We start from the raw sequence: 26,433 nt of genomic DNA on the forward strand, positions 1-26,433 counted from the left end.
CACAAGATGGGTTGTACTGCCCTCTAGTGTCAGTAGCATTAACAGACATGAACTAAATCTAATGTCAATACAAGGTATTTGTCATTGATCCACTGATTCTGTGATCCTCCAGGTTGTTGTCCAGCTGCTGGAGGAAGTGTCCCAGAGCAAACAGGAAGCAGCTGAGGTTAAAGGTCAAACAAAGCAGCTCACCTGGGCACTGAAAGTGGAGAGAGAAGCCCAGAGGAGAGGCCCATGTCTGCCAGGAGACCATTGCCTCTCTGAACCTGCAGAGCAACAACAGCCTAGTGGTCCTGGGGTAATTACAGACCAGGACATGACTGACCTCTCTCCTCATTCATAGTAATCTGGAGTACAGACCAGGACATGACTGACCTCTCCTCATTCATAGTAATCTGGAGTACAGACCAGGACATGACTGACCTCTCTCCTCATTCATAGTAATCTGGAGTACAGACCAGGGTATGACTGACCTCTCTCCTCATTCATAGTAATCTGGAGTACAGACCAGGGTATGACTGACCTCACTCCTCATTCATAGTAATCTGGATACAGACCAGGACATGACTGACCTCTCTCCTCATTCATAGTAATCTGGAGTACAGACCAGGACATGACTGACCTCTCTCCTCATTCATAGTAACCTGGATACAGACCAGGACATGACTGACCTCTCTCCTCATTCATAGTAACCTGGATACAGACCAGGACATGACTGACCTCTCTCCTCATTCATAGTAATCTGGAGTACAGACCAGGACATGACTGACCTCTCTCCTCATTCATAGTAACCTGGATACAGACCAGGACATGACTGACCTCTCTCCTCATTCATAGTAATCTGGAATACAGACCAGGGTATGACTGACCTCTCTCCTCATTCATAGTAATCTGGATACAGACCAGGACATGACTGACCTCACTCCTCATTCATAGTAATCTGGAGTACAGACCAGGACATGACTGACCTCATTCCTCATTCATAGTAATCTGGAGTACAGACCAGGACATGACTGACACTCCTTATTCATAGTCATCGTTATCATGCTGTCACCGTAAGCAATGATCTAGTAACCAATGATGTGGTCACTAATGAAGTAGTTACATAAAGAACAGAAAGGCCTGGACACTGTATATGCTCCTTAATTAATACCACCTTTAATGACAACAGTTAAACACTTTTTTTTATCTAGACTGTAATAGGCCAGCAACTACAGTACCACTCCAAAGTTGGGACACACCTACTCATTCATGTGTTTTTCTTTATATTTACTATTTTCTACATTGGATGTCTTCACTATTATTGTACAAACTATGAAATAACACATATGGAATCACGTAGTAACCAAAAAAAATGTTAAACAAATCCAAATATAGTTTATGTTTGAGATTCTTCAAAGTAGGCACCCTTTGCCTTGATGACAGCTTTGCACACTCTTGGCATTATCTCAACCAGCTTCCTGAGGTAGTCACCTGGAGTGTGCCTTGTTAAAAGGTAATTTGTGGAATTTATTTCCTTCTTAATGCGTTTGAGCCAATCAGTTGTGTTGTGACAAGGTAGGGGTGGTATACAGAAGACAGCCCTATTTAGTAAAGAACAGTAAGGTAAGAACAGCTCAAATAAGCAAAGAGAAACAACAGTCCATACGGAACATTTAGAATGGTTTTCTCGACTGCACTAGAAGAAACTTTCAGCGCTATGATGAAACTAGCTCTCATGAGGACCGACACAGGAAAGGAAGACCCAGAGTTACCTCTGCTGCAGAGGATAAGTGCATTAGAGTTACCAGCCTCAGAAATTGCAGCCCAAATAAATGCTTCACATAGTTAAACAGACACATCTTCATATCAACTGTTCAGAGGAGTCTACGTGAATGAGGCCTTCATGGTCAAATGACTGCAACAAAAAAAAAACACTACTAAAGGACACCAAAAAGAAGAAGAGACTTGCTTGGGCCAAGAAACACAAGCAATGGACATTAGAATTCAAGGTACCCTTAACCAGTATGGCTACCACAGCATTCTACAGCAATACAATTTAGTGGAACTATCATTAGTTTTTTAACAGGACAATGACCCAATTCACCTCCAGGCTGTGTATGGGCTATTTGACCAACAAGGAGAGTGATGAAGTGCTGCATCAGATGACCTAGCCTCCCCAACCACCTGAACCCAATTGAGATGGTTTGAGATGAGTTGGACCGCAGAGTGAAGGAAATGCAGCCAACAAGACTGTTGGAAAAGCATTCCAGATGAAGCTGGTTGAAAGAATGCAAGAGTTTGCAAAGCTGTCATCAAGGCAAAGGATGGCTACTTTGAAGAATCTAAAATAGATTTACATTTGGTTACTACATGATTCCATGTGTGTCATTTCATAGATTTGATGTTATTTCAAAATATTGATTCTACAATTTACAAAATAGTAAAAATAAAGAAAAACGCATGAATGACTAGGTGTCAAACTTTTGACTGGTACGCTACGTTTTAAAGGATGTGCATATGACCACAAACATTTCTATAGCAATCATGCAAGGCATTAATAGTAAGGCATACATAATGAAGGGTTCATAAAGAGTTTGTCATGTCTTCTAACATAAGAGGCTGAGATTGAAGATCATCCAGGCGGTGTTCTCTTCTCCTGGAGCCAAACACCCCCAGACTGCCCCCTGAAGGACAGCTTGTTACATGTTTTTGAATGTTGCGCTTTAACCAAGCATGTACTTTGAGGGATTTGGGTCCGTTTTTGATGAAAACATGGATGTCGTCCGCAAAACTGTGGAAGAGGACCCCAAGTCACCTGACTACATGACCAAGTGGAAGTAGGCAGAGGATGAACCGGGTGGGGGACACCACAGGTGACTGAGTGGACCTGCACTCTTCTACAATACTTATTCTGCATTTTAATGTGAGATGGAGTGGAAGCCATTCAGGATAGTTTCTGAAATATTGTCTTTTCACCCTTCTGTGATTCATACAGTCTATAGTAAAGTTGTATCTGTTTGTTGATGTCCTCGTCTACTTCTATGAGCCTGATCCTGATTTTCTTGTAGTGTAAAGTTATCCATTTAACCATGTTTGACGATGTTTCTAATTTCTGGGGAATCTTCTCCAAGCGAATGCTGCATCCTGCACCAGTATCCAGTAATCTGTGTCTCAAGATATTATCAAGTCCCATTTGGAGTTCCATAGTCTGGGCTGACATAGATGTTGTGGTCCTGAAGTTATACAGACATTTGACTTCCCCCTGGGAAGAGCTGAGGGTTCTCAGCTACTGAATCTGTTTCCTAGCAAGGTGAAGCTAATTTATACTCATCACATGCTCCTTTCCATTTTAGACCAGTCTGTAGGCAGAGCAGAGGGTTATCAGCTACTGAATCTGTTTCCTAGCAAGGTGAAGCTAATTTATACTCATCACATGCTCCTTTCCATACGTAGAATGTATGCACACATGACTGTAAGTCGCTTTGGATAAAAATGTCTGCTAAATGGCATATATTATATTATTAGACCAGTCTGTAGGTTGTAGGCAGAAGCTGATATGTGACCACCCTTCCGAAGCATCTTACCAGTGGTGCCCACATGAAAAGCTAGCTATTCGGTGACCCAAGTGAGGACAGTTCAGGCTGATGAACTGAACATCCCCATGTGATACAATGTGATCCCCATGTGATACAAAGACACAGTGGTCCTCTCCCAACAAGTATCTAGAAGTCATTCTAATTACTGGTGGTTGTGTTTAATTTCTTTACACTACAATTGAATGTGCTGTAGAATCCTGTTTTTATATCAACCAGATTCTACAATACCACATTTAACATGTAGTGTTAAGATACACTATAGATGGCTGGACCAGCCAGCCAGTGGAAAACAGATTACAGAATGCAGAGTCCTTGACTGTGATGGGGGCTTGAATCTGGGGAGAGAAGTCATTCGTAATTTATCAGTAATTCATTTACATAGCTTGTCCTATATTCTTGTATCATATCATTGGTCTTAGCATTGATGACTTGATGAAGTTATATACCATATACATTTACTTATAATTATGTTTGAAATTATTTTAACTCAAACTATTGTACACATATTTAGAAAACCTTGAAGGTGTGCCTTACTGTTTCCCCCAGACAGCATTGGTATTTCCTGATCTGGGGATGCCTATCAGATAGAAACAGTAATTAGTAAAACACATTGGGCCAGTTTCCCGGTCAGAGATTACTCTCAGTCCTGGACTAAGAAGCACATTCAATGGAGATGTTCCATTTTAAAGTGCTTTTTATTCCAAAACAAGGCGTAATCTCTGTCTGGGAAACTGGCCCAATAAATTCAAGTTTCACAGAAGAAAGCACAAAGTAGTACAATGTGATGAAAAATATTCATAGATTTCCAAACATACCTGTGTAGGTATTTGAGGGTCTATAAAAAAGACAATGTTCAATATTGTAATAAACATATCATGTAACCATGACGATAACAAACAGTAGTAATATATACTATATGAGAACATGTAGCATTCACAGAGTAAACTGAATATCACAGGCAATGAAAGCAGGGTAGCCTAGTGGTTAGAGATTTGGACTAGTAACCGGAAGGTTGCAAGTTCAAACCCCCGAGCTGACCAGGTACAAATCTGTCGTTCTGCCCCTGAACAGGCAGTTTACCCACTGTTCTTAGGCCGTCATTGAAAATAAGAATTTGTTCTTAACAGACTTGCCTAGTTAAATAAAGGTTTAAAAAAAACAATGAATGTTACAAATACAATTCCAGTCATCTTACCTAAGTTTAGTCTTGTTCTCACCATTTTTCTTCTTCTCATAAATAAACAAACACCAGCTATGGTCAGAAAAAATAGAACACCTATCAGAACACCAGCTATGATTCCATCTGTGGGAAGTGAGGATACTCCACATACTGAATCCAACCAAGGAGTTCCTGGTTCAATTTCCAAGAATTCACATCTGTTAAAGACAAACGGAGGTATGTTTTTTAAAGTTTCTATTTGAGTATATTAATGTATTTATATCTTCAGGGGAATAACCTTTTGAACTAACTAATAAATGTCCACACTTACTCTGTATGTGGTTGACAAGATGTTAATGATCCATCTGAATAAGTTTTATCAGGGCAGTCAGCACACACAGTATCTGTAGATGTTGTTCCTGCAGAAATACATCTTGAAATATGAATGAAAATTGCATTTGTTCCCCCCTTTATTTTTAATTCCATAAACTGTAATGATTGTTCACACTGAAGATAACTTTACTCAATTGAATTATGACAACACAATTAGTATAATGAGGTGAGACAGAAGACCAACCTGTGTGACTGATGTATTGACCAGGTTCACAGCTGCTGTGTCTCTGGGCTGCTCTACAACCATCCTTAGTTGGGTCTAGACAGTAGAAGCCCTCCAGTGTCCCACAGACAGTGTCTGATGAAGGTCTACATGACTGCTTTACCTTCAAACCCAAACCTAGAGAGAGAACATGGCATCTATTATCTGATGCAGCATACAACTGACATATCCTCATAGCATAACAGCATAGAGTAACATATCAGTGTTTGTGTCTGGGTTTCAGTGCAGACACACAGCACCACTCTTACCTGGATCACAGTTGGTACACACTTTGCATTTTATGAGACCATTGGGCTCATCAAGGAAAGTAGCATCAACACAGGGCACACAGCTGGTGCTGGTGAATTCAGTACAATGCTTATATACATGATTTCCTGGTGAAGAGAGAATCACAATGTCATGTTTTTCTGTTAGTGTTGATGATGTATTAACGTCTGGTGATTCAGATGATGTAAAGAGAGGGTCCTTACCTGGTGAACACATGGGACAACATTCATCCCTTATTCTGTACTCAGCTCTACCACATGCAATACAGCATCCAATGCTTACAAGCACCAATATAATAGGTACCTGGAAGTAGAGAAAGAAATACACTATTCACTCAAATTGAAACTGATGTGTATTCATAAAACTTACAGAACTAGTTAATTTGCCTAACTAAAATATTCACTATTCAAATATGTAATTATGTAGAACTATTTTTTAAACTGGCTTTTGTAAATGGGGTGTGGTACTGTGAATTGAGCTCACTGTTTGGTGCCAGGAATTTCTGTTGCGTGAAAAGAGCCTCGTACAAACCATCCTGATCTCATGAGTTTACATTCTGTTTCACGACGTACAAGGCTAGTAAAAAGACGCAAAGCCACAAAATGTGCAAATCAGAAATGTTTCTCTTACAGTCCATATCAGGCTTTCAAACTGTGCCATGGTTCCTCATTCTTCCCCAACTCACTGGAAAGACCCACGTACCAGACTTGTGACGTGTTTAGGAGTTTTGAAGTATTGAGATGAACAGACCTGTTGACTTAATGTATTTTAGTACATGCACTGTATAGTAAGAATAGCTCTTATATTCTGCTTAAATATTGCATACACTGCACAGTTAATAAATATAATATAGTAATGTACGTTGGATGGCTACCCCTGAGTTATTCACATTGATGGTGATGACAAAGTTTACTGAATCATAATAAAAAATAACCTTTATTTTTGAAAATGATGATCTTGCCGAATTAAATCACAGAAAAAAAGTTTGTATTAAGCTCATCTGAGAAGTGTGAAACAGAAATTGGCAAATTATTATTAGAGAATGCTGCCATATTGTGGTGAAGTAGCCTTGTACATTGAGTAAAGTCCATTCTACCAAAGACAGCACAGTATGAAGACAGACAAACTGATTCACCAATAGAAATCCTCGATCACAATTGTAGGCGATGTCATGGCAACCTTGGCTTGCCAAACTCATGCGTAGAAACACGTCATCGGGTGTAACGGTCGTAGAGCTGAACTGCGCATGTGCAAAATATCAACTCAAAGGCCCTCCTTCGACAGAATTGTTTTTGACGAAAATTAAAACGTGTGAATTTGTCACTTTCACAAGGTTGAAGTAATAACATGTTCAACTACTTGAGGCATCGGCTCCAATCTAGGTTGTGCCTTTTAGATTGAGAAAATGTCCAACTAATGCGGAATTTTTCAAAAACGGTATTTATAAACCGTTCATATGTACAAAATGGACCATAAAACCTGCGTGTGACAGTTTTAAAACAAAAATTGTAATTTATCAAATCTGAACTTGACATGAAAATGTGCTCACCTTCCCACAAACTTTAGACCATGCCTATGCAAAGTTTCTAGTTGGTGAAGTATAGCATTGAAAATAGGCAAGTAGACAATAAGGTTAATAACAAAATGCAATCATTTGCCATTAGTTAGAAGAGAGAATCTATTTTAGTTAATCTTTGCATTTTAAAATAATTACATAGGCATCTATTTCCTAGTCAATTATTTATAAAATGTTGTTTTGAGGATCTATTCTCTCCACCCCTTTAATCTGCACTGATGGGGCAATACCTAACAGTTAATCAATATGGTTGCTGAAATCATCATCAAGTAGATTTTGGGGTTTGCTTTTCATGTATTGTGTAATTGGTGTATATAGATATGTTTAGTGTAATTGTTGTTGATTGATGTTCATGCAGGGCTCATCTGCAAAAGAGACCATGGTCTCAGCATGACTCCCTGCTTAAATAAATAGTGTTGATGGCCTTTAACTCCACCCATTATTCACCACAAATAAACTCACTGTATATGGAATACATACTGGCTTTTAGAGCAAACACTATTCTATGTGCCGCAGTAAAAGTGTGCATGTTTTGGGGTCAGTTGTTTTTACATACACACTGTTTATAAAATGAGGCCCCATGTCTGTTTGGCGTGTTTCGCAAGCATTCTACCCCCACAGCTGGGCGAAGAACAATAAATACAGCCAGGCAAAGTCTGTCTGGGCTGCTGACTGGCAATCATGTGATGTTGTGTTCCTTATATTATTTTGTCCGTTTATTGAGTTGCAAACAAACAAGAAAGCATTAATGAATAATGACAAGGCCATAGCGTTTAATATTTCAAGAACTGTGACAATTCGAGTGAGTTTAGCAGCGCACTTTTAAAATCAGAAGGGAGATTCAGAGGTAGAACAAACAGTATGAAAACGAAAGCAAGAAAACAGCATAGCGTAGGCCTGTCTATTCGTTGTAGTAAAATGACACAATCATTCATCAATATGAAAATACATTATTCTTAAAGTTATGCTACAACGCGGAACATGTAAAGTCGGTTATTTCTACGTAAATAATTTATATTTATATTACCGCAGTCTGGAAGTAGATTCCTCGGGATGTCCAAGATGGCGTCGCTGAGGGCGTGTTCTCTGGCTTGTCAAAGCAACATTGAGGGTTAAGTGGTTTTAACAGCCTTTCATTGGCTATCACTGTTGAAATAAACTAACTACAACTTGTTTTAGCCGCATAGGATACGTTTAGATTTCGTTTTTGTCAAGTTGAATTGGAAGAACACGACAGAAAGACAATAATAAACGGAATATCCAAGCCTCACAGAAGACGGCAGACATGTTAGCTGGCCACGACGAGAACCAAAGCAGCATGGATACACAAGATGCTGCGAGCTCAAGCAAGAGAAAGAACTAAACAGACCAGGATGAAATTCCTGCGACCTTTTTATCTCCGACTCTAATTAACCGGTGAAAAAAGTAAGACATTTCCATGTCTGAACTTTTCTCTGCAATCCTGTCCACTAAACAAGACGCCACGTTCTCCAGTGAGTCCATCAGAGCGGGGCCACAGAAGAAACATTAAAGAAGATCGATCATTTGTCAGAAACTGTCAGTCAGCTTCACAAAATTGTGAGCGAAAACGAGGAAAATATAACGTTCCTAGAGAATGAGTTTTAGGAACTGCAACCCCCAAATAATGAGCTGTGAGAATGTATCTGAACTTCAAAGGTACTTTCGCAGGTGGGATCTGAAAATCCAAGGTGTAAAAGAGGTAGAGGAATATTAGGGAAGCAGTCATTAATATCCTGGGAAAGGTGACTCCGTGCATCAAAAACAAGCTAAGAGACGTGATCGACTTGGGAAACGAAGATATGATGGACCACCTCGCAATATCATTTTGCGCTTAACTATGCGCCATTACAGGGACATAATCTGGAAAATGACCAAGGGGAACACGTTTCTGGACGAGAAGAAGCTCCGCATCAAAGAGGCTCTGATGCCGCAGGATCAGGCTGCCAGGGAGAAAGTGTGGTCGCTTATACTGAAGGCAAGGCACGACAAGAGGAAAAGAAGGCTGGGTTCAAGGGCCCACACGCGTTTATCGAAAAAATAATGATTACTGGGTAACTCTGTTGACATTAACCGAACTGGAACTGTGAGTACTGCCATGAGTAAATTTACGGCATGAACTAAGTTAACCTATAACCCTTTTTTGCCAAAAAAAAAGGAAATGAACATATTTTTGCTGTTAACCACCGCTACCTCAGCTGTGCGTAATTTTCCGTCGGAGTAATCCCTCAAGGTTCACTGTTTTATTGTTCACATTACCACTTCTGTTATCTAATTTGTTTTCTCTTTTTTTTCAGGAGGTAGTTTTCAACTCACTCAATATCCTTAGTCTGAATGCTAGGGGTTTGAGAGATCTTACAAAAAGGAAAGCCTTATTTTTATATTGTAAACGCAGGAAACTCATTTCGGGTTAAAGTGATTTGAAATTTTGGTAATCACAATGGGGAGATATGGTCTATTTCAGTCATGGATCAAATCATTCTGGTGTTTTGACACTGACACATTCACAAGTTTAAAGGTGACATTCTAGAATCCACATCTTCACAGGATGGGAGATGGGTCATAGTAACTGTTAAACTTGACAATGTTATTTTCATCTGTAATGTATATGGACATAACTCACATGCTCCTAATAAGACCCAATTTACCAGAAAAGTACAGGATTTACGCAACAAATACTCAAGAGGCTTTTCTAATTATTTCAAGGGATTTTAATTAAACACCTGATGCATCCGTTGATCGTTTTCCTCGTAGTACGAGTCAAAGCCTTCAAAATAGCAATATCATCACTACATTATGCAAGGATCTCTGTTGATGATGCCTGCCGTTATTTCAATCCGGATACAAAGGGTTATACCTGGACCAACAAAACTATGTCACGTACATCTAGAATAGATTATTCCTCATTTCTCCCATTTTGTTATAGATGTAGATCATCAGTTGGCTCCCTTTTCTGATCACTTGATTTCCCTGAATTTGCAAACTACTAAAAAAAATCTAAAAAAGGTACTGGAGAATATTGGAGATTAAACACTTAAAGATCCTACTCTCATTGGAAACATCAAATTGTTTTGCAAGTAAAGTCTTGGGTCATGGAAGTATTTGGCAAATTTTCAAATATAAAGTCAGAGTTGTAGCCATTAAACGTGCCAAAGAGCTGATGCACTTAAAGAACCTTAGAGAAAAGGAGTTGATGAGCAAGCTTGACAGATTACCTTTCTTTAGAAAACTCAAGTTGAAGAGTCTGTATTTAAGTCTTTACAACTAGAATTAGAACAGCTTTACACGGACCTGGCAAAGGGTGCCTTTGTAAAGTCAAGAGCAAAATGGATTGAAGAGTGGAAAAGAAACACTAGTGACTTTTTTTTTGCACTTGAAAAGAGAAACTACAAAAAAATCTATAACTGCACTCTAAATTAATGTTTTATGCAAAGATCCCATTACAATAACATTTGTAAATTATTTTTGTGAAACCTTTACAACTCACAATTTCAGGAAGATGGTTGGGAAAGCTACATCTGCCACATTCAGAATTAATGTCCCTGTAATTGAGGATGATTTCCACTCAGTTGCGATTCACCTGTGTCAATGAAAAAAGTGAAATCACCTGGCCTGGATGACCTGTCAGTTGAATTCTGTAGACAGTTTGAGTTACTAGAAGACCCGATTTTTAACATGTTTCAAGATTGCATTAAAAAAGGGGAAATGGTCTCCACTATGAAACAGGTCCTTATTTCACTGATCCCGAAGCCTGATAAAGACATTTACATTACATTTAAGTCATTTAGCAGACGCTCTTATCCAGAGCGACTTACAAATTGGTGCATTCACCTTATGACATCCAGTGGAACAGCCACTTTACAGACCCTTTTCTCATTGACAATTGGAGACCAATTACTTTATTAAATATTGATTACTAATTGATTGCTCTGGTTTATTTTAAAAGATTAAAGGAATAGATACCATTATAAATGAGACTCGGAACAGGATTTATGAAGGGCCATCACATAAACTCTAACATTCGTTTAGTCTTGGACCTAATAGATTATTAAGATGCAATGGACTCAGATGCATTTGTCTTATTTCTGGACTTCTGTAAAGCCTTTGACACAATTGAAGATGAATCTCTCTTTAGGTCACTTAAACTTTTTGGATTCTGTGAAAATTATATTGAAGTCATTCGCATGTTTTACAAAGATATAAAATAGTTCTGTGTTAAACCTTAATACGTCCAAAATATTCAGTATTAACAGAAGTGTTCGACAGGGATGCCCAGTTTCGCCATTTATAGTCATTTTGGATGTTGAACTTCTATCTCTAGATATTCTGAATAATGCAAATCTGTACAGCTTAACCATTTAACAAAGAAATCAAAATTTCCCAAGTGGCTGATGATACTCTTTTTTTAAAGAGACAAAGACCAGGTCACCCATGCCCTTAATGCTAAAACAGAATTTTCTATTGCATCAGGATTAAAACTGAATGTTTTAAAATGTGAAATCTTACGTTTGACTCTGATAAAGAAATTTAAAATATTCCTGTAAAGGACTGTGTTAAATATTTAGGAATACATCTGTCAAAACACCACGTAGTCAGACATTTGAATTTCTCCTAAAATTAAGAATGTATTTAATAATTGGCTACAAAGAGATGTTTCTATACTTGGGAGAGTACTTCTGTCCAAGGCAGAAGGGCTGTCTCGTTTTGTGTACCCCTCATTGTCTTTATTTGTAAATCCTTCTACTTGTAAAGAGATCAAAAAGACCTTAATCTGGAAAAATATGTCAAACTAAAAACCGTCAGTCCTCTAATAAAAGAGCTGAAGGCAGTCTGGAAGTGTTGGATTTTGACATAACACTATCAAGATTAACTGGTTGAAAAGATGTTTGATCAACACTGACTCAATATGGTATTTCATTCCAAATAATGTGTTTAATAATTTGGGTTGTCTTCAATTTTTACTGAAACATAATTATATTCCTGAAAGATCACCTGCTAAATTGGCTAGGTTTCACCAACAAGCTTTAATGGCCTGAAATGTTTCCTGCACAATTTTTCCCCACAAAGCCCTTTTGTGGAATAATTCAGACATAACTGTAAGGAATAAGTCATTGTTCTACCCCAGCTGGCATGAGAGGAATATTGACTTTGTTCTTGATGTTTGACAACAGGGGTAATATTCTTACATATGAACAATTTATAACATTGAAACAGTTTCCAATACCTTTCAGAGTTTATTTCTGTGATCAAAGCCGTTACCAGTGGTCTAACTACACTAATGAAAACTCATTTTAGCTTTGGTAATGATCACACAGTTTATCCAGAACTCAGATTGGCGTGGGCTTACTTGAGATCTTGTTGTAATAAATATATAAGACAAATTCTCCATTCACAAAACCAAGTTACACAGAGAGGAATATTTCTGAAACATGTTTATTCCTGACATTGTCTGGGGGAGAAAAAAACATGGTTAAGGCCTTACAAATAGTGTATACCAAACAAATTTAAGGAAGTGCACTTTCATTTTTACATAGAATTACATGGATATATTTTGTGTTATCCAAATGTGGCTATTGATGGATGATATCTATGTTTTCTGTGAGAAAGGTGAGAATCTGTCTCACTTGTTCTTTGAATGTAAATTTGTGTCAGAATTTTGGGAAAACCTTGCAGAACACTTTACCATTATGAACACTACCCATGTTTTTGACATAAAGGATATAATAATGTTACTATTGCAATGATAACAAGACCATTGAAATTATTTTTTTATTTTTTTATTCTTGTTGCCAAATACTATACACAAATTCCAAAATTACACATTTGATTGAATGTAACTTATTAAAACATTAACCCTAGTGAATAACAAGAATAACATTTATGAATCATTATGAGATTTGTTCAGTGATGACAATTGCACTAGAATTGTTTATATTTTATTATGTCATTGATTTGTTGCATGTTTCAGTATTTGTTTGTTAATACCTGCGTTCTGTTTTGTATGATGTAGCAATCAATGTTAGTTGTTGATCTGTTATGATTTTTTTTTTTAAGTTGATTCCTCAGGCTTCGTAACGAGTAAGCTACATCAGCGTCATTTCCGGTCACAACTTGTAGACTTCTTTACGTGCTGTGTGGTTTGTTGCCTGCCAACTTCACGGTTTTTACTTTTTAATGAATGTTTTATATTTTCTCCCTCGCTCGACTTTTTCACCCCGGACATGTTTCTACACGACCTCCACCAGCCGAAGCCATGTAGTAACATTATGCCTTCTAATTGCAGTCGCTGTACTCTTAATATACAGGATAACGATCACCTTATGGCGAGGATAGCCGTGCTGCATGCCCAGCTTCAGATGCAGTCGTCAGGCAAAAGTAATTTACGTGTAGGAAAGGATTAAACCGTGTCTGCCACCAATAAATACAGATAGTGGTAAAAATCCCTTCGCACGGTCCCCGCAGTCTGACAATGTTCTCATGGCTTCTGGGAGGAAATGCTCAACCGGTGTCGCTCATTCAGCCGACAAACTTTAAACCGGTTCTCCCCATTAAGCAACTAGTCCGTGTCTTCTCTGGTCTCTCCTCCACTCGTTACGGGGTCTGAGATGCCAAAGCCTCCCACCATTAGCTCTGACAAATTGAAAACCCTAGTCACTGGTGACTCCATTACCCGTAGTGTTAGACTTTAAAATAATCATCCAGCGATCATACATTGTTTACAAGGGGCAGGGCTACCGACGTCCAGGCTAATCTGAAGATGGTGCTGGCTAAAGCTCAAATTGGCGAGTATAGGGATATTGTTATCCACGTCGGCACCAACGATGTTTGCATGAAACAGTCAGAGGTCAAGCACAACATAGCCAAGCGCAACATAGCTTCAGCGTGTAAATCGCCTAGAAAGATGTGTCGGCATCGAGTAATTGTCTCTGGCCCCCTCTGTTAGGGGAGTATTCTGCCCTTGAATTGCGTTCCCATGCAAAACTAGACAGATAGCTAACAACTAAGTCTTCAATAAAACTCCCAAGGCGTGACTTTTCTTGAATGAATATATTGAAACGTTTATGTTGTGAAACTGCAAAATACAGAAAAGAATATACTTTAGTGTTCAATTCACACAAACATACTGTAGATGTACATTAAACATTTGAAGTTGCATGAATACAAAGCACGCGCTAAGGTACCATACATCTGGCATGATGCCAAACCATATAGCTAATTGTTAACCATATGGTAATTGCTCCTTTCATTACTCTAATAATGTATAACCATCTATGTAGAATAACAAAGCATATTACACTAAAAACAGTAACAAAACTACAGTATTGTATATTTTACAATTCGTTTGCATGACGCATGAGCAAAGTAATACAGCTAACGACATACACAAAAGGCATTGCAATTTGTGAGTAAATGCAACCAACATTGATATGTAAGAAACTCTATCAATAACAAGATTATCATTAGCTAAATGCTTGAATCGAACTTACAAACAAATATTTTTCCAAGGCTGAAGCGTGACAAGAAATAACTACGTTGAAAGACCTGCACCGTAGCGTTGTTTGTAGCTGCTTCTATGCGTGCAAAACAAATTCTGAACTTCCCGTTTGCGTTGACTTTCTAAGTACCAGAAAGCGCCACTAGGGGGCAAATAACACCATTGAACACAATGAAAATCCAATTTAACCATTGTAATAAAATAATTTGTTACCTTCTAACAGGATGGCAGCACACTCCCCGCCTGGTATAATGAAATTGTGCCACTATGAAATAAAACATATCAATAAACAAATAATGTCCTTTCTATTTTTATCTTTTGTCTCTAGGATGCTTCAGAAAGAAAAACAACAATCTCTGAGATTGGTCTCAGAAACACCTTAGCAGCTCCTTGCTTGACAATTTTAGTTCTACTTTCCTAACCTTTTTGTCAGTACTGGGAAAGGTTTTTACCACAATCCCGACTGGCCAGTCATTTCTGTGTGCCTGACTGTCTTTCAATAAGACAACATCTCCCACTTTTACATTTGGCTTTTCTGCTGTCCATTTTCTGCGTCTCTGCAGCGTTGTCAGGAACTCCTGTCTCCACCTTTTCCAAAAGGTGTCAGCGAGACACTGGACTTGCTTCCACTGTTTCCATTTCTCTTCTTTTTCTGTTGGAAGAGGGACATCCCACTCACTCTGATCAGAAGAGAGTTCTCTGATTAAGGCTTTACCTTGCATTGTTATTGGAGCCACGAACCCAAGGGGGTCATAAAGACTATTCACTGTGGACAGGATGCCTCTCCGCGTAAAAGGCTTCTCATTGTGGGACACCTGGAATGAGAAGCTGTCTGTTTCCAGGTTCCAAGAAAGTCCCAGACTCCGTTGAAAGGGGAGAGGATCCACTCCTAGGTCCAGATCTTTTAAGTCTTTCGCACGGTCCTCCATAGGGAAGGCTTCCATAACTGTTTTGCTATTGGATGCAATCTTGTGTAGTTTCATGTTGGACTCCGCCAACATTGCTTGTGTTTTTCTTAGAATATTGATAGCTTCTTCTGTAGTAGCTACTGATGTCAGACCATCATCGACGTAGAAGTTCCTCACTACATATTGCTTGGGTTCTGACCCGTGTTCCTTCTCACCCTGTAGCGCTGCTCGTCTCATGCAGTAGATGGCTACGGCTGGTGAAGGGCTGTTCCCAAATACATGGACTTTCATCCTGTACTCAGTTATGTTTCTGTCTGGGTTGTTGTCTTCATACCAGAGAAACCTTAAGTAATCTCTGTGATCCTCACGTACACCAAAACAGTAAAACATTTGTTGCACATCTGCTGTTAGTGCAATGCAATCCTTGCGGAAACGCATTAGGACACCCAAGAGTGTGTTGTTTAAGTCTGGACCACTGAGCAGAACATCGTTAAGTGACACGCCTTGACACTTAGCACTGAAGTCAAATACTACTCGTATTTGTTCAGGCTTTTGTGGATGGTAAACACCAAATATGGGCAGATACCAACGTTCTTTGTCTCCCTCTAGTGGCTGTGAAGGTTCGGCTTGGTCGTTATCCAGCATCTTTTGCATGAAGTCAATAAAATGACGCTTCATGTCAGGCTTTTTGTCTAAAGTCCTGCGAAGTGATGTGAGACGGTTCATGGCCTGCTCCCTGTTATTAGGAAGGCGACGTCTAGTGGGGCGAAAGGGTAGTGGAGCCACCCAGTTGTTTCCATCATCCTGGAAAACCTGTTTGTCCATAATGTCCAAGAAGGCTTTGTCCTCCACTGATGGTGCTGGTTTATCATCGTCTTGTGTTTTGTCGAACACGGAACATCCCAGGCTGTCTGTGTTCACAGTTGTGATTGGATCTCTCGAGTGCACTGTAGAGGGAGAGATGTATTTCTGATCTACGCTGTTGTAGTTCTCTTTTACCTGGATGATGTCAGGGCAAGGGCTCAGATAGGATGTGCGACCATTTTGAAGTATGTTTGTCCTGAACACGTTAACATTGGCTGGTCGGTGAGCCGTTCCCAGACAGACCTCACCCACAATGACCCACCCGAGGTCGAGTCGCTGTGCATAAGGAGTGTCGTGGGGCCCATTGATTTGCTCTCGTACCTTGTGTACCCTTAAGATGTCTCGTCCTAAGAGCAGGAGGATGGGAGCGTCTGGGTCCACAGCTGGAATTCTGTCCATAACTGGTTGCAGATGGGGATGATGATACGCAATGTCGGGGGAGGGAATCTCCATCCTATCGTCTGGCATCATATCACACTCTATCAGAGTAGGGAGAGTGAGCTGCATGTGTCCATCTATAGACTCCACCATGAAGTTGACGGCTCTCCTGCCTGAAGTCTCTGTTACCCCAGAACACGTCTTCATGGTGTATGGAGCAGAGTTGTCATTGATGTTGAAGAGACTGAAAAACTCTCTTAGCCAGAGATTTGTTACTCTGTTCATCAAGCACTACATACATTTTGACAGCTTTCTCTCTTTTCCCAGCCGGATAAGCTTTGACTAAGCATATTTTTGAACATGATCTTGGATTGACTGCCTCACCACAGATCTCTGTACACTTCGAGGTGACAGATAGAAGAGCATCGTCACCTTGCTCCCCGCCATTATCTGTCTCTGCTGTAGCGGTGTATGTATTTGTAGGGGCTGGTCCTGGATGCAGAGCAGCAAGATGCCTGTCGCTGTCGCACTCAGAGCACTTGATTGAAACCTTAGTCTTTAGCTCTGTGCTGAGTTGTCCCACAACATCGGAAACAAATGCCATTGTCTTTTGTATCTAAACCCACGACACTTTTTAAGAGGATGAGGCTTGTTATGTATTGGGCAGTGACGGTCAGGGTTTTCAACCTTTGTCTTACTGGGTTTGGTTTGGTGGTCTGAAGCCTCAGATGACACATCTGTCTTGTATACAGTCACAGGTGTCTTGCTGCTGTACCTGGCAGGTTTCTCACTTTTCATGGACACCTGGTTAGTTGAGGTGTAGAGGGTGAAGCTGGGGTCATTTCTAATTTTCGCCTGGTTCCTGATGAATCTCGAGAAGAAAGAGAATGGTGGGAATGCTACCCGATAGTCCTCCTTATATTTGGATCCCTGTGCTATCCATTTTTCTTGTAAACTGAATGGAAGTTTCTCTACAATAGGGTTTACCCCCCGAGATGTGTCCAGATAAGCGAGGCCTGGAAGGTACCCTTCTACTTTAGCACACTCCAGTTCGAGAAGAATGTCACCTAGTTCTCTTAGTTTGTGATTGTCTTTGTTAGCCAGTTTTGGAAAATCATCCATTTTCTTCAACAGTGCATTCTCGATCACTTCGGGTGTACCATAGCACTCTTCTAGTCGTTGCCAGACCATGTTAAGCCCTGCTGTTGTGTTGAAAATATGGACAGATCTAATTATGTTTGCTTGCTCAGACGACTCTGCCCCTAGCCACTTGGTAATTAGATCTAACTCTTCCCTGGCTGATAAATTCAAGTCTCTGGTCGCATTGAGAAAGGATGCTTTCCATGCCCAATAATTTTCAGGGCGATCATCAAACTTCAGGAGTCCTGAACTCACCATCTCACGTCGTAGGAGGTACTTGATGAGGTCTGGTGCCACTTGTGACTCAGGGAAGTTGTGTGTGTGTGACTGGAAGTGGGCTTGCTTTCCATTTCCACCATGCTGCTGTTCATTTCTTTTGAACGGAGAGTCTCTGCTCGTGTTCTGTTGTTTGCTACTTACTGGATTATGGCATGTAGCTGGGTCAACACTAAGCTCTTGTTTCTCCACTTCAAATGGAAGTTCAGCAAAGTAGGGCCTAGCATGTTGTTGCACATACTCACATGTACGTTGGACTGGACTTAAGGGCTGTGTCCCTGTGTCTAGTTCTTTGCGAAGCTCTCTGCGTTCTGATTCTACAGCTTCTTCAAAGGCTGCAGCTTCAGCCAACGCAGCAGCAGCTGCTCTCTCAACTTGGAGAACATATAAAGTTGCCTCGGGGTCAGCTTTTTGCTTCAACAAGCTGGCCTCTATTTCTGCCTTCTGTTTCATCACAGAAGCTTCCTTCTCAGCATAAGAGACTTGTGTGCGTGCTGCCTCCGCCTTGGCGCGTGCTTTGACTGCTGCAGAACTCGCAGTTGAGGATCTGCTTGACTGTTTTGATGACCTTGATCTTGTAGATTGAGACTTGGTCCCAATGTGCTGAAGAGGCTCTTCCATCTCTCTCTGTTGAACACCTGGCTCTGGTTGTTGCATCGTAGACTGCTGGTCTTCCCTAGGATAAGAGGCTTTGTTGGCTGATGAACGTAGAAACATAACCACCGTGTGCAGTTATTCTTGTGCTTGAGCCCGCTGTGATGATGTTTTTTCACTATTCTGCCCTTGAATTGCGTTCCCATGCAAAACTAGACAGATAGCTAACAACTAAGTCTTCAATAAAACTCCCAAGGCGTGACTTTTCTTGAATGAATATATTGAAACGTTTATGTTGTGAAACTGCAAAATACAGAAAAGAATATACTTTAGTGTTCAATTCACACCGACATACTGTAGATGTACATTAAACATTTGAAGTTGCATGAATACAAAGCACGCGCTAAGGTACCATACATCTGGCATGATGCCAAACCATATAGCTAATTGTTAACCATATGGTAATTGCTCCTTTCATTACTCTAATAATGTATAACCATCTATGTAGAATAACAAAGCATATTACACTAAAAACAGTAACAAAACTACAGTATTGTATATTTTACAATTCGTTTGCATGACGCATGAGCAAAGTAATACAGCTAACGACATACACAAAAGGCATTGCAATTTGTGAGTAAATGCAACCAACATTGATATGTAAGAAACTCTATCAATATGTCACGTAGAGTAGGCCAGAAGGCTAAACTGGATAACCTAACCTCTATCAAAATAAAAGATGGCGGAACCGCAAAAGTTCTTCTGTGCAAAGGTGTTTATTTACAAGTGAATTCCGGAACAAAAAACAACAGTACTGCCATCAACGTCTACCTTATGGGACAGCTTAAAAACAATGCTGCCCCATCCACAGCTCAATCCAAAATGCCCTTTTACCATGACTGAAAGAGAGGCTCCTTTTGTAGGGCTAGCCCCTCCCCTCAGAACAATTAACCCTGGTTAATTAATCAATTAATAATACAAACATACATTTTCCATGAACTAAACATACTAAAGGATATACATTGCAACACGGTTTTAAACAATATCACAACATAACATTTACAACATTACATCACTACTGACAATATCTTTCAATATGCCCATGTGCATTAATGAGCCATTTGGGACAGGCACTATAAAGCCAACCCAATTCCCTGAGCTCGGGTCCTTTTCCAGCATACCCGGAAGCTACAGAGATGGAGAGAGAGGAACAGAACAAACAAACAATGCGCTCATCCACAACATTGATAAGTATAAAATGCATGCACCAAGACAGAAGTTAATTTGTGTGTCGACCCACATTGTTAACTTATCTTATAATGGCGCAGGGAGGAGTGATGAATATGTGTGTGTGTTAAAGAACCAAATGCTGCCCGCGGCCAGTGACGGACTTCTACGTCACATTACCTTCCTCCTCTCCTGAAGCGACCATGTACGGGAGCCTTGATAGGTAGTCCAGCAGTGTTAACGTCCATCTTCCAGCATTCCTGAGGAAGGAGCCAAAGATGCCCTCATACCAGCAGGGGAGGACATTGAAAACTACCTGCTGAGGTTTGAGCGCATGGCTAAGACGTGGCAGTGGCCTGAGGTAGAGTGGGCCTGCAGGCTTGTCCCATTGCTCACGGGCAAGGCCTTAGAGGCTTACACAGCAATGGATGAGGGGCTGTCCAATGTCTACAAGGGCTTGAAGGAAGCGCTGCTGGTGAAGTTTGACATCTCACCGGAAACCTACCGTCAACGCTTCAGAGCTGCATCAACGCCATCGGGTGAGTCGCCGACAGAGACGTACCACCGCCTCAAGGGTCTCTACCGACGATGGGTTCGACCGGGGAGAAGACACAGGATGAAATCGGGAGGTCATCATCCTCGAGCAACTTCTACAAGTTCTACCACACGACATTCGAACCTGGGTCCGAGAGCACGAGCCCAAGGACGGGCTTATGGCGGCCAAGCTTGCACTGCAGTATCTTAATGCACGTAAAGGGGGCCCACCACAACCTGCAGCACCCGCTCCAAGGAGTCTCAGAGACACAAGGGACATCAGAAACGCCAGAGATGGTGGAGGTAACTCTGGGGGTTATGTGTCTGGGAGGGAGGTAAGGGATCATGCAGTTCGCTCTGATGGGAGGGGTCTGACCTGTTTTTACTGCCGGCAGCAGGGGCACAAAGCTTCAATGTGTCCGCTACGTAAATCCAAGCTCTCAGGTTACTGTTATGTACCCAGAGAGGGGGATGGTGTTCAGAATAGACAGACTCGGGAAGGGTCATGCTTGGTACCTGTAAAAGTGAATGGTAAAAGTCTTACTGCAATGATTGACACCGGCAGTTCCCTGTCATTGATCAGAAAAGGTAATGTACCTGTTAATGACATTGATTATGGTCATCAGACACTGATCCAATGTGTTCATGGTGACCAGTCACAGCAGCCCACAGCTGAGCTCACAGTTGATATTCAGGGTCAGAAATACCTCCTCAAAGTTGGGGTAATGGAGAAGCTACCTTTTGAGATGATTTTGGGGAGGGATGTGCCTGTACTCTCTGATCTGTTGGGAAGTGTGGGGGGTCAGCTATATGAGCAGTCAGTTTGCCAGTCTGATGTTCAGATGGCATGTTCAGTTGTCACTCGTGCCCAGGCCAAAGCTGGTTTACAACCTCTGCCTGACTTGTGTGATAGTCTGTGCGAGGGGGGAACCAAAGGGCCCAGAAAGTCACGCCGCCAGCGGCGTCTTGAGAAGTATGTGGGAACCCCTGTACCTGTTGCTGATGTGTCTGGGTTAGAGGTGCAATGGGATGTTCCACAAAATTTTGCTACACTGCAGAAGTCTGACGCAACCTTGAAATGTTTGTTTGACAAGGCCTTAGCTGGGGACAGTCAATCTTCATGTGGGGGATTTACTCAGTAGACAACCACATACTCTACCTTGGGTCAGAGGCAGATAGCAGGAAGTTGGTGGTGCCATCTACCTGTAGACCACTTGTTCTCAACCTTGCACATACAGTTCCATGGGCAGGCCATCTAGGGCAACATAAGACCTATCTTAGGCTAGGCTCCCGTTTCTTTTGGCCCTCAATGTATACTGATGTACAAAAATACTGCAAATCATGCCCCATGTGCCAGAAAACCAGTGCTGTCCGTAGGTCTGAAAGGGCTCCTCTATGTTCACTGCCTGTTATCTCTACCCCATTCAAGAGAATTGCAATGGACATTGTTGGACCCTTGGAGAAGAGTAGTGCAGGTTACAAGTATATATTGGTGATCTGTGACTATGCCACCCGGTTCCCAGAAGCCTTCCCACTCCGTTCCATAACCACTCCAAAAATAATCAGTGCTCTTGTTCAGCTCTTCTCTCGTGTAGGAATCCCAGATGAAATCCTGACGGACCAAGGGACAAACTTCACCTCGCGACTGATGGTTCAACTCCACCGACAGCTGGGCATTAAAGGCTTGAGGACTACTCCCTACCATCCCCAAACGGATGGGCTTGTAGAGAGATTCAATCAAACGCTCAAGAACATGCTGAGGAAGTTTGTGGCTGACACTGGTAGAGACTGGGATAAGTGGTTACCCTTTCTGCTTTTTGCTTACAGGGAGGTGCCTCAGGCATCGACAGGTTTCTCGCCATTCGAACTCCTCTATGGATGGCCAGTGCAAGGACCATTGGACCTGCTGAAGAAGTGCTGGGAAGGTTCCCCAGTAGCTACCTCAGGACAGGGATTGTCCAGTATGTCCTCCAGATGCGAGACAGGTTGGAACAGTACCGAGAGGAAGCTAGAGCAAACCTTCAGCAAGCCCAGAAGGCCCAGAAGAGAGGCTATGACCAGCATGCTCGCCACAGAGAGTTTGAGCCAGGACAGAAAGTCCTGCTCCTCCTTCCCTCGTCTACCAGCAAGCTCCTTGCACAATGGCAAGGACCGTACCTAATCGGGAGGAAGATGGGCCCAGTGACCTACGAGGTGCTGCACCCGGACAAGGGTAAGAAGAAGCAAACCTACCATGTGAACCTTCTCAAGGCCTGGGAGGAGAGAGGAACTCTCCAAAGGAAACAGCTCCAAGATTATCATTAGCTAAATGCTTGAATCGAACTTACAAACAAATATTTTTCCAAGGCTGAAGCGTGACAAGAAATAACTACGTTGAAAGACCTGCACGGTAGCGTTGTTTGTAGCTGCTTCTATGCGTGCAAAACAAATTCTGAACTTCCCGTTTGCGTTGACTTTCTAAGTACCAGAAAGCGCCACTAGGGGCAAATAACACCATTGAACACAATGAAAATCCAATTTAACCATTGTAATAAAATAATCTGATGCGCTCTACAGCAGTCTCAACTCAATCGCTGGTTAAACTGTTTTCTGCCCCTCCCAAAATATATAATTTGTAGATAATTGGCCCTCTTTCTGGGACTCACCCACAAATAGGACCAAGACTGGCCTGCTGAGGAGTGATGGACTCCATCCTAGCTGGAGGGTGCTCTCATCTGATCTATGAACATAGACAGGGCTCTAACTCCACAATAAGAGAGGGTTCAGGCCAGGCAGCAGGCTGTTAGCCACCCTGCCAGTTTAGTGGAGTCTGCCACTAGCAAAGTCAGTGTAGTCAGCTCAGCTATCCCCATTGAGACCGTGTCTGTGCCTCGACCTAGGTTGGGCAAAACTAAACATGGCAGTGTTCGCTTTAGCAATCTCACTGGAATAAAGACCTCTATTCCTGCCATTGAAAGAAATTGTGATCTCAAAATGTTAGATCCGTCACATCCCGCAAAGGCGGAGGTGTTGCTAACATTTACGATAGCAAATGTCAATTTACAAAAAAAACTGCATTTATCTTTTGATCTTCTAGTCGTAATCTATGCAGCCAACTCTCACTTTGTGTATCTACTGTTTACAGGCCTCCTGGGCCTTATACTGCGTTCCACATCGAGTTCCTATCGGACCTTGTACAGTTGTCGTGGCAGATAATTCATATTTTTGGCGACTTTAATAATCACATGGAAAGTCCAGACCCACTCCAAAAGGCTTTCGGAGCCATCATCGACTCAGTGGGTTTTGTCCAACATGTCTCCGGACCTACTCACTGCCGCAGTCACAGTCTGGACCTAGTTTTGTCCCGTGGAGTAAATATTTTCCTCATAATCCTGGACTATTGGACCATCATTTTATTACGTTTGCAATCGCAAAAAAATAATCTGCTCAGACCCCAATCAAGGAACATCAAAAGCCGTGCTATAAATTCTCAGACAACCCAAAGATTCCTAGTTGCCCTTCCAGACCCTCTCCACCTACCCAAGGATGTCAGAGTACAAAAATCGGTTAACCACCTAACTGGGGAACTCAATTTAACCTTGGGCAATACCCTAGATGCAGTCGCACCCCTAAAATCATTTGTCATAAGAAACTAGCTCCCTGGTATACAGAAAATACCCAAGCTCTGAAGCAAGCTTCCAGAAAATTGAAACGGAAATGGCGCTACACCAAACTGGAAGACTTCTGACTGAGCCCTCACTGCTGCTCGATCATCCAATTTTCCAACTTAATTGAGGAGAATAAGAACACAAATGTATTTCTAATACTGTCGCAAAGCTAACTAAAAGGCAGCATTCTCCAAGAGACAATGACTTTTCACTTCAGCAGTGATAAATTCATGCTGTCCCTAGGAGGGTGCGTGGGTTGAGTCACTGATGTGATCTTCCTGTCCGGGTTGGATGCCCCCTCCTCGGGTTCGTGCCGTAGGGGAGATCTTCATGGGCTATACTCAGCCTTGTCTCCGGGTAGTAGGTTGGTGGTTGAAGATATCCCTCTACTGGTGTGGGGGCTGTGCTTTGGCAAAGGGGGTGGGGTTATATCCTGTCTGTTTGGCCCTGTTCGGGGTATCGTCAGACAGGGCCTGCGGCGATGGAACCCTGACCTGTTCACCGGACGTGCTACCTTGTCCCGGACCTGCTGTTTTCGACTCTCTCTCCCCCTCCTGCTGTCTCTAACTCTGAATGATCGGCTATGAAAAGCAAACTGACATTTACTCCTGAGGTGCCGTCCTGTTGCACCCTCTACAACCACTGTGATTATTATCTGACCCTGCAGGTCATCTATGAACATCTTGGCCATGTTCTGTTATAATCTCCACCCGGCACTGCCAAAGAGGACTGGCCACCCCTCAGCATTGTTCCTCTCTAGGTTTCTTCCTAGGTTATGGCCTTTCTAGGGAGTTTTTCCTAGCCATCGTGCTTAGACATCTGCATTGCTTTCTGTTTGAGGTTTTAGGGTGGGCTTCTGTACAGCACTTTGACGTCGGCTGATGTAAAAAGGGATTTATAAATCAATTTGATCGCAGTAGTGTAGGGCCCTGGACTAGTTTTACGTTCACTTTATGATCAGTGTAACAAAGTCATTTCGGCAATTTTCAAAATAAAAGTTCCCAACCTAATAATAGAAAAGTGGCAACCTTTTATTCATGATATGAAAAATAATAGCTATTTTTTTCATATTTAAGTGACATTTGCAACAAATATGGGTTTTAAAACATGTTCCAAGGTCAAATAAATGCCCCCAGTGCAAATACATATTGGCTTTTAAAGCAAAAACTATTCTAGGTGCCGAAGTAAAATTGTAGGGAATACTCAGGGTCTGTAGAATGTGTATTTAAGTGATAATGCCAGAGAAGCCGGTGTTTGGAGGATATATTGGCACGTGTGTTGTAGTGACGCCTCTAGCACAGCGATGCAATGCTTTAAACATGCTGACCAGACAGGACAAGTCGCGTGCATGAGCACTGCAAAATATATGTACACATACATGTTATTCAATCATTGCACCCACACTGCTCGCAACTGTCTGTGTAACTCCTGAGTGGTGCAGTGGTCTAAGACACTGCATCTCAGTGCTAGAGGCATCACTACAGACCCTGGTTCGATTTCAGGCTGTATCACAACCGGCCGTGATTAGGAGTCCCATAGGTCGGCACACAATTGACCCAGCATCATCCGGGTTAGGGTTTGGCAGTCATTGTAAATAATTATTTGTTCTTAACTGACTTGCCTAGTTAAATAAAATAGAACTTGATTATATTTGTGATGCTCAACACGCTGCAAGTCCTGCCTCTCCCATTGGTTTTTAGGAGCATATACCCACCTGGGTGATTTAGAAGATGAACTGAGGCCCATACTCCAGTCGGTTGTGGTAATGCACCGTCAACCGCCATATAAAGTTCAAAGAAGAAGCAGCCTGAAGGAAAGAGGTTACTAGAAGCTAACTGACCAGACCGCACGAGCGCTTCTGAGTGCACCATCGGCCGCATGTTGGTTTTGTCCTCCCACACCAAATGCGATCACAACACTCAGGTTGAAATATGACTTGTTTATTGTTCACTCTATGTGTAACTCTGTGTTGTCTGTTCACACTGCTTTGCTTTATCTTGGCCAGGTCGCAGTTGTAAATGAGCACCTGTTCTCAACTAGCCTACCTGGTTAAATAAAGGTAAAATAAAAAATATGTTTGGCTCAGTGGGGTGTGCACCATATTGGAGGTTGACGGTAGTTGTAGTATTGTAATCCCTCTTTTTAAAGGATCAGAA

The 26,433-nt window shown here is 41.6% G+C and overlaps 1 protein-coding gene across 8 annotated transcripts in view; it reads right to left on the bottom strand.

Annotated features, from left to right (window-relative positions):
* Positions 1-1,134: 1,134 nt before the first annotated feature.
* The window catches only part of LOC118360434 (tumor necrosis factor receptor superfamily member 14-like), a 56,615-nt gene continuing 31,316 nt past the window's right edge, over positions 1,135-26,433 (bottom strand). For 3 of the 8 annotated variants that reach the window (XM_052484771.1, XM_052484773.1, XM_052484772.1), the window contains 2 exons: positions 4,113-4,155; positions 1,135-3,913 (listed from right to left, as the gene is read on the bottom strand). In XM_052484771.1, coding sequence (XP_052340731.1) covers positions 3,873-3,913; positions 4,113-4,155 — 84 coding nt within the window. In that variant the 3' untranslated portion in view covers positions 1,135-3,872. The other 5 variants (XM_052484765.1, XM_052484768.1, XM_052484766.1 and 2 more) reach the window with 5 other exon arrangements.

Source organism: Oncorhynchus keta, chromosome 28 (assembly GCF_023373465.1).
Source record: "Oncorhynchus keta strain PuntledgeMale-10-30-2019 chromosome 28, Oket_V2, whole genome shotgun sequence".
Classification (NCBI taxonomy): Eukaryota; Metazoa; Chordata; class Actinopteri; order Salmoniformes; family Salmonidae; genus Oncorhynchus; species Oncorhynchus keta.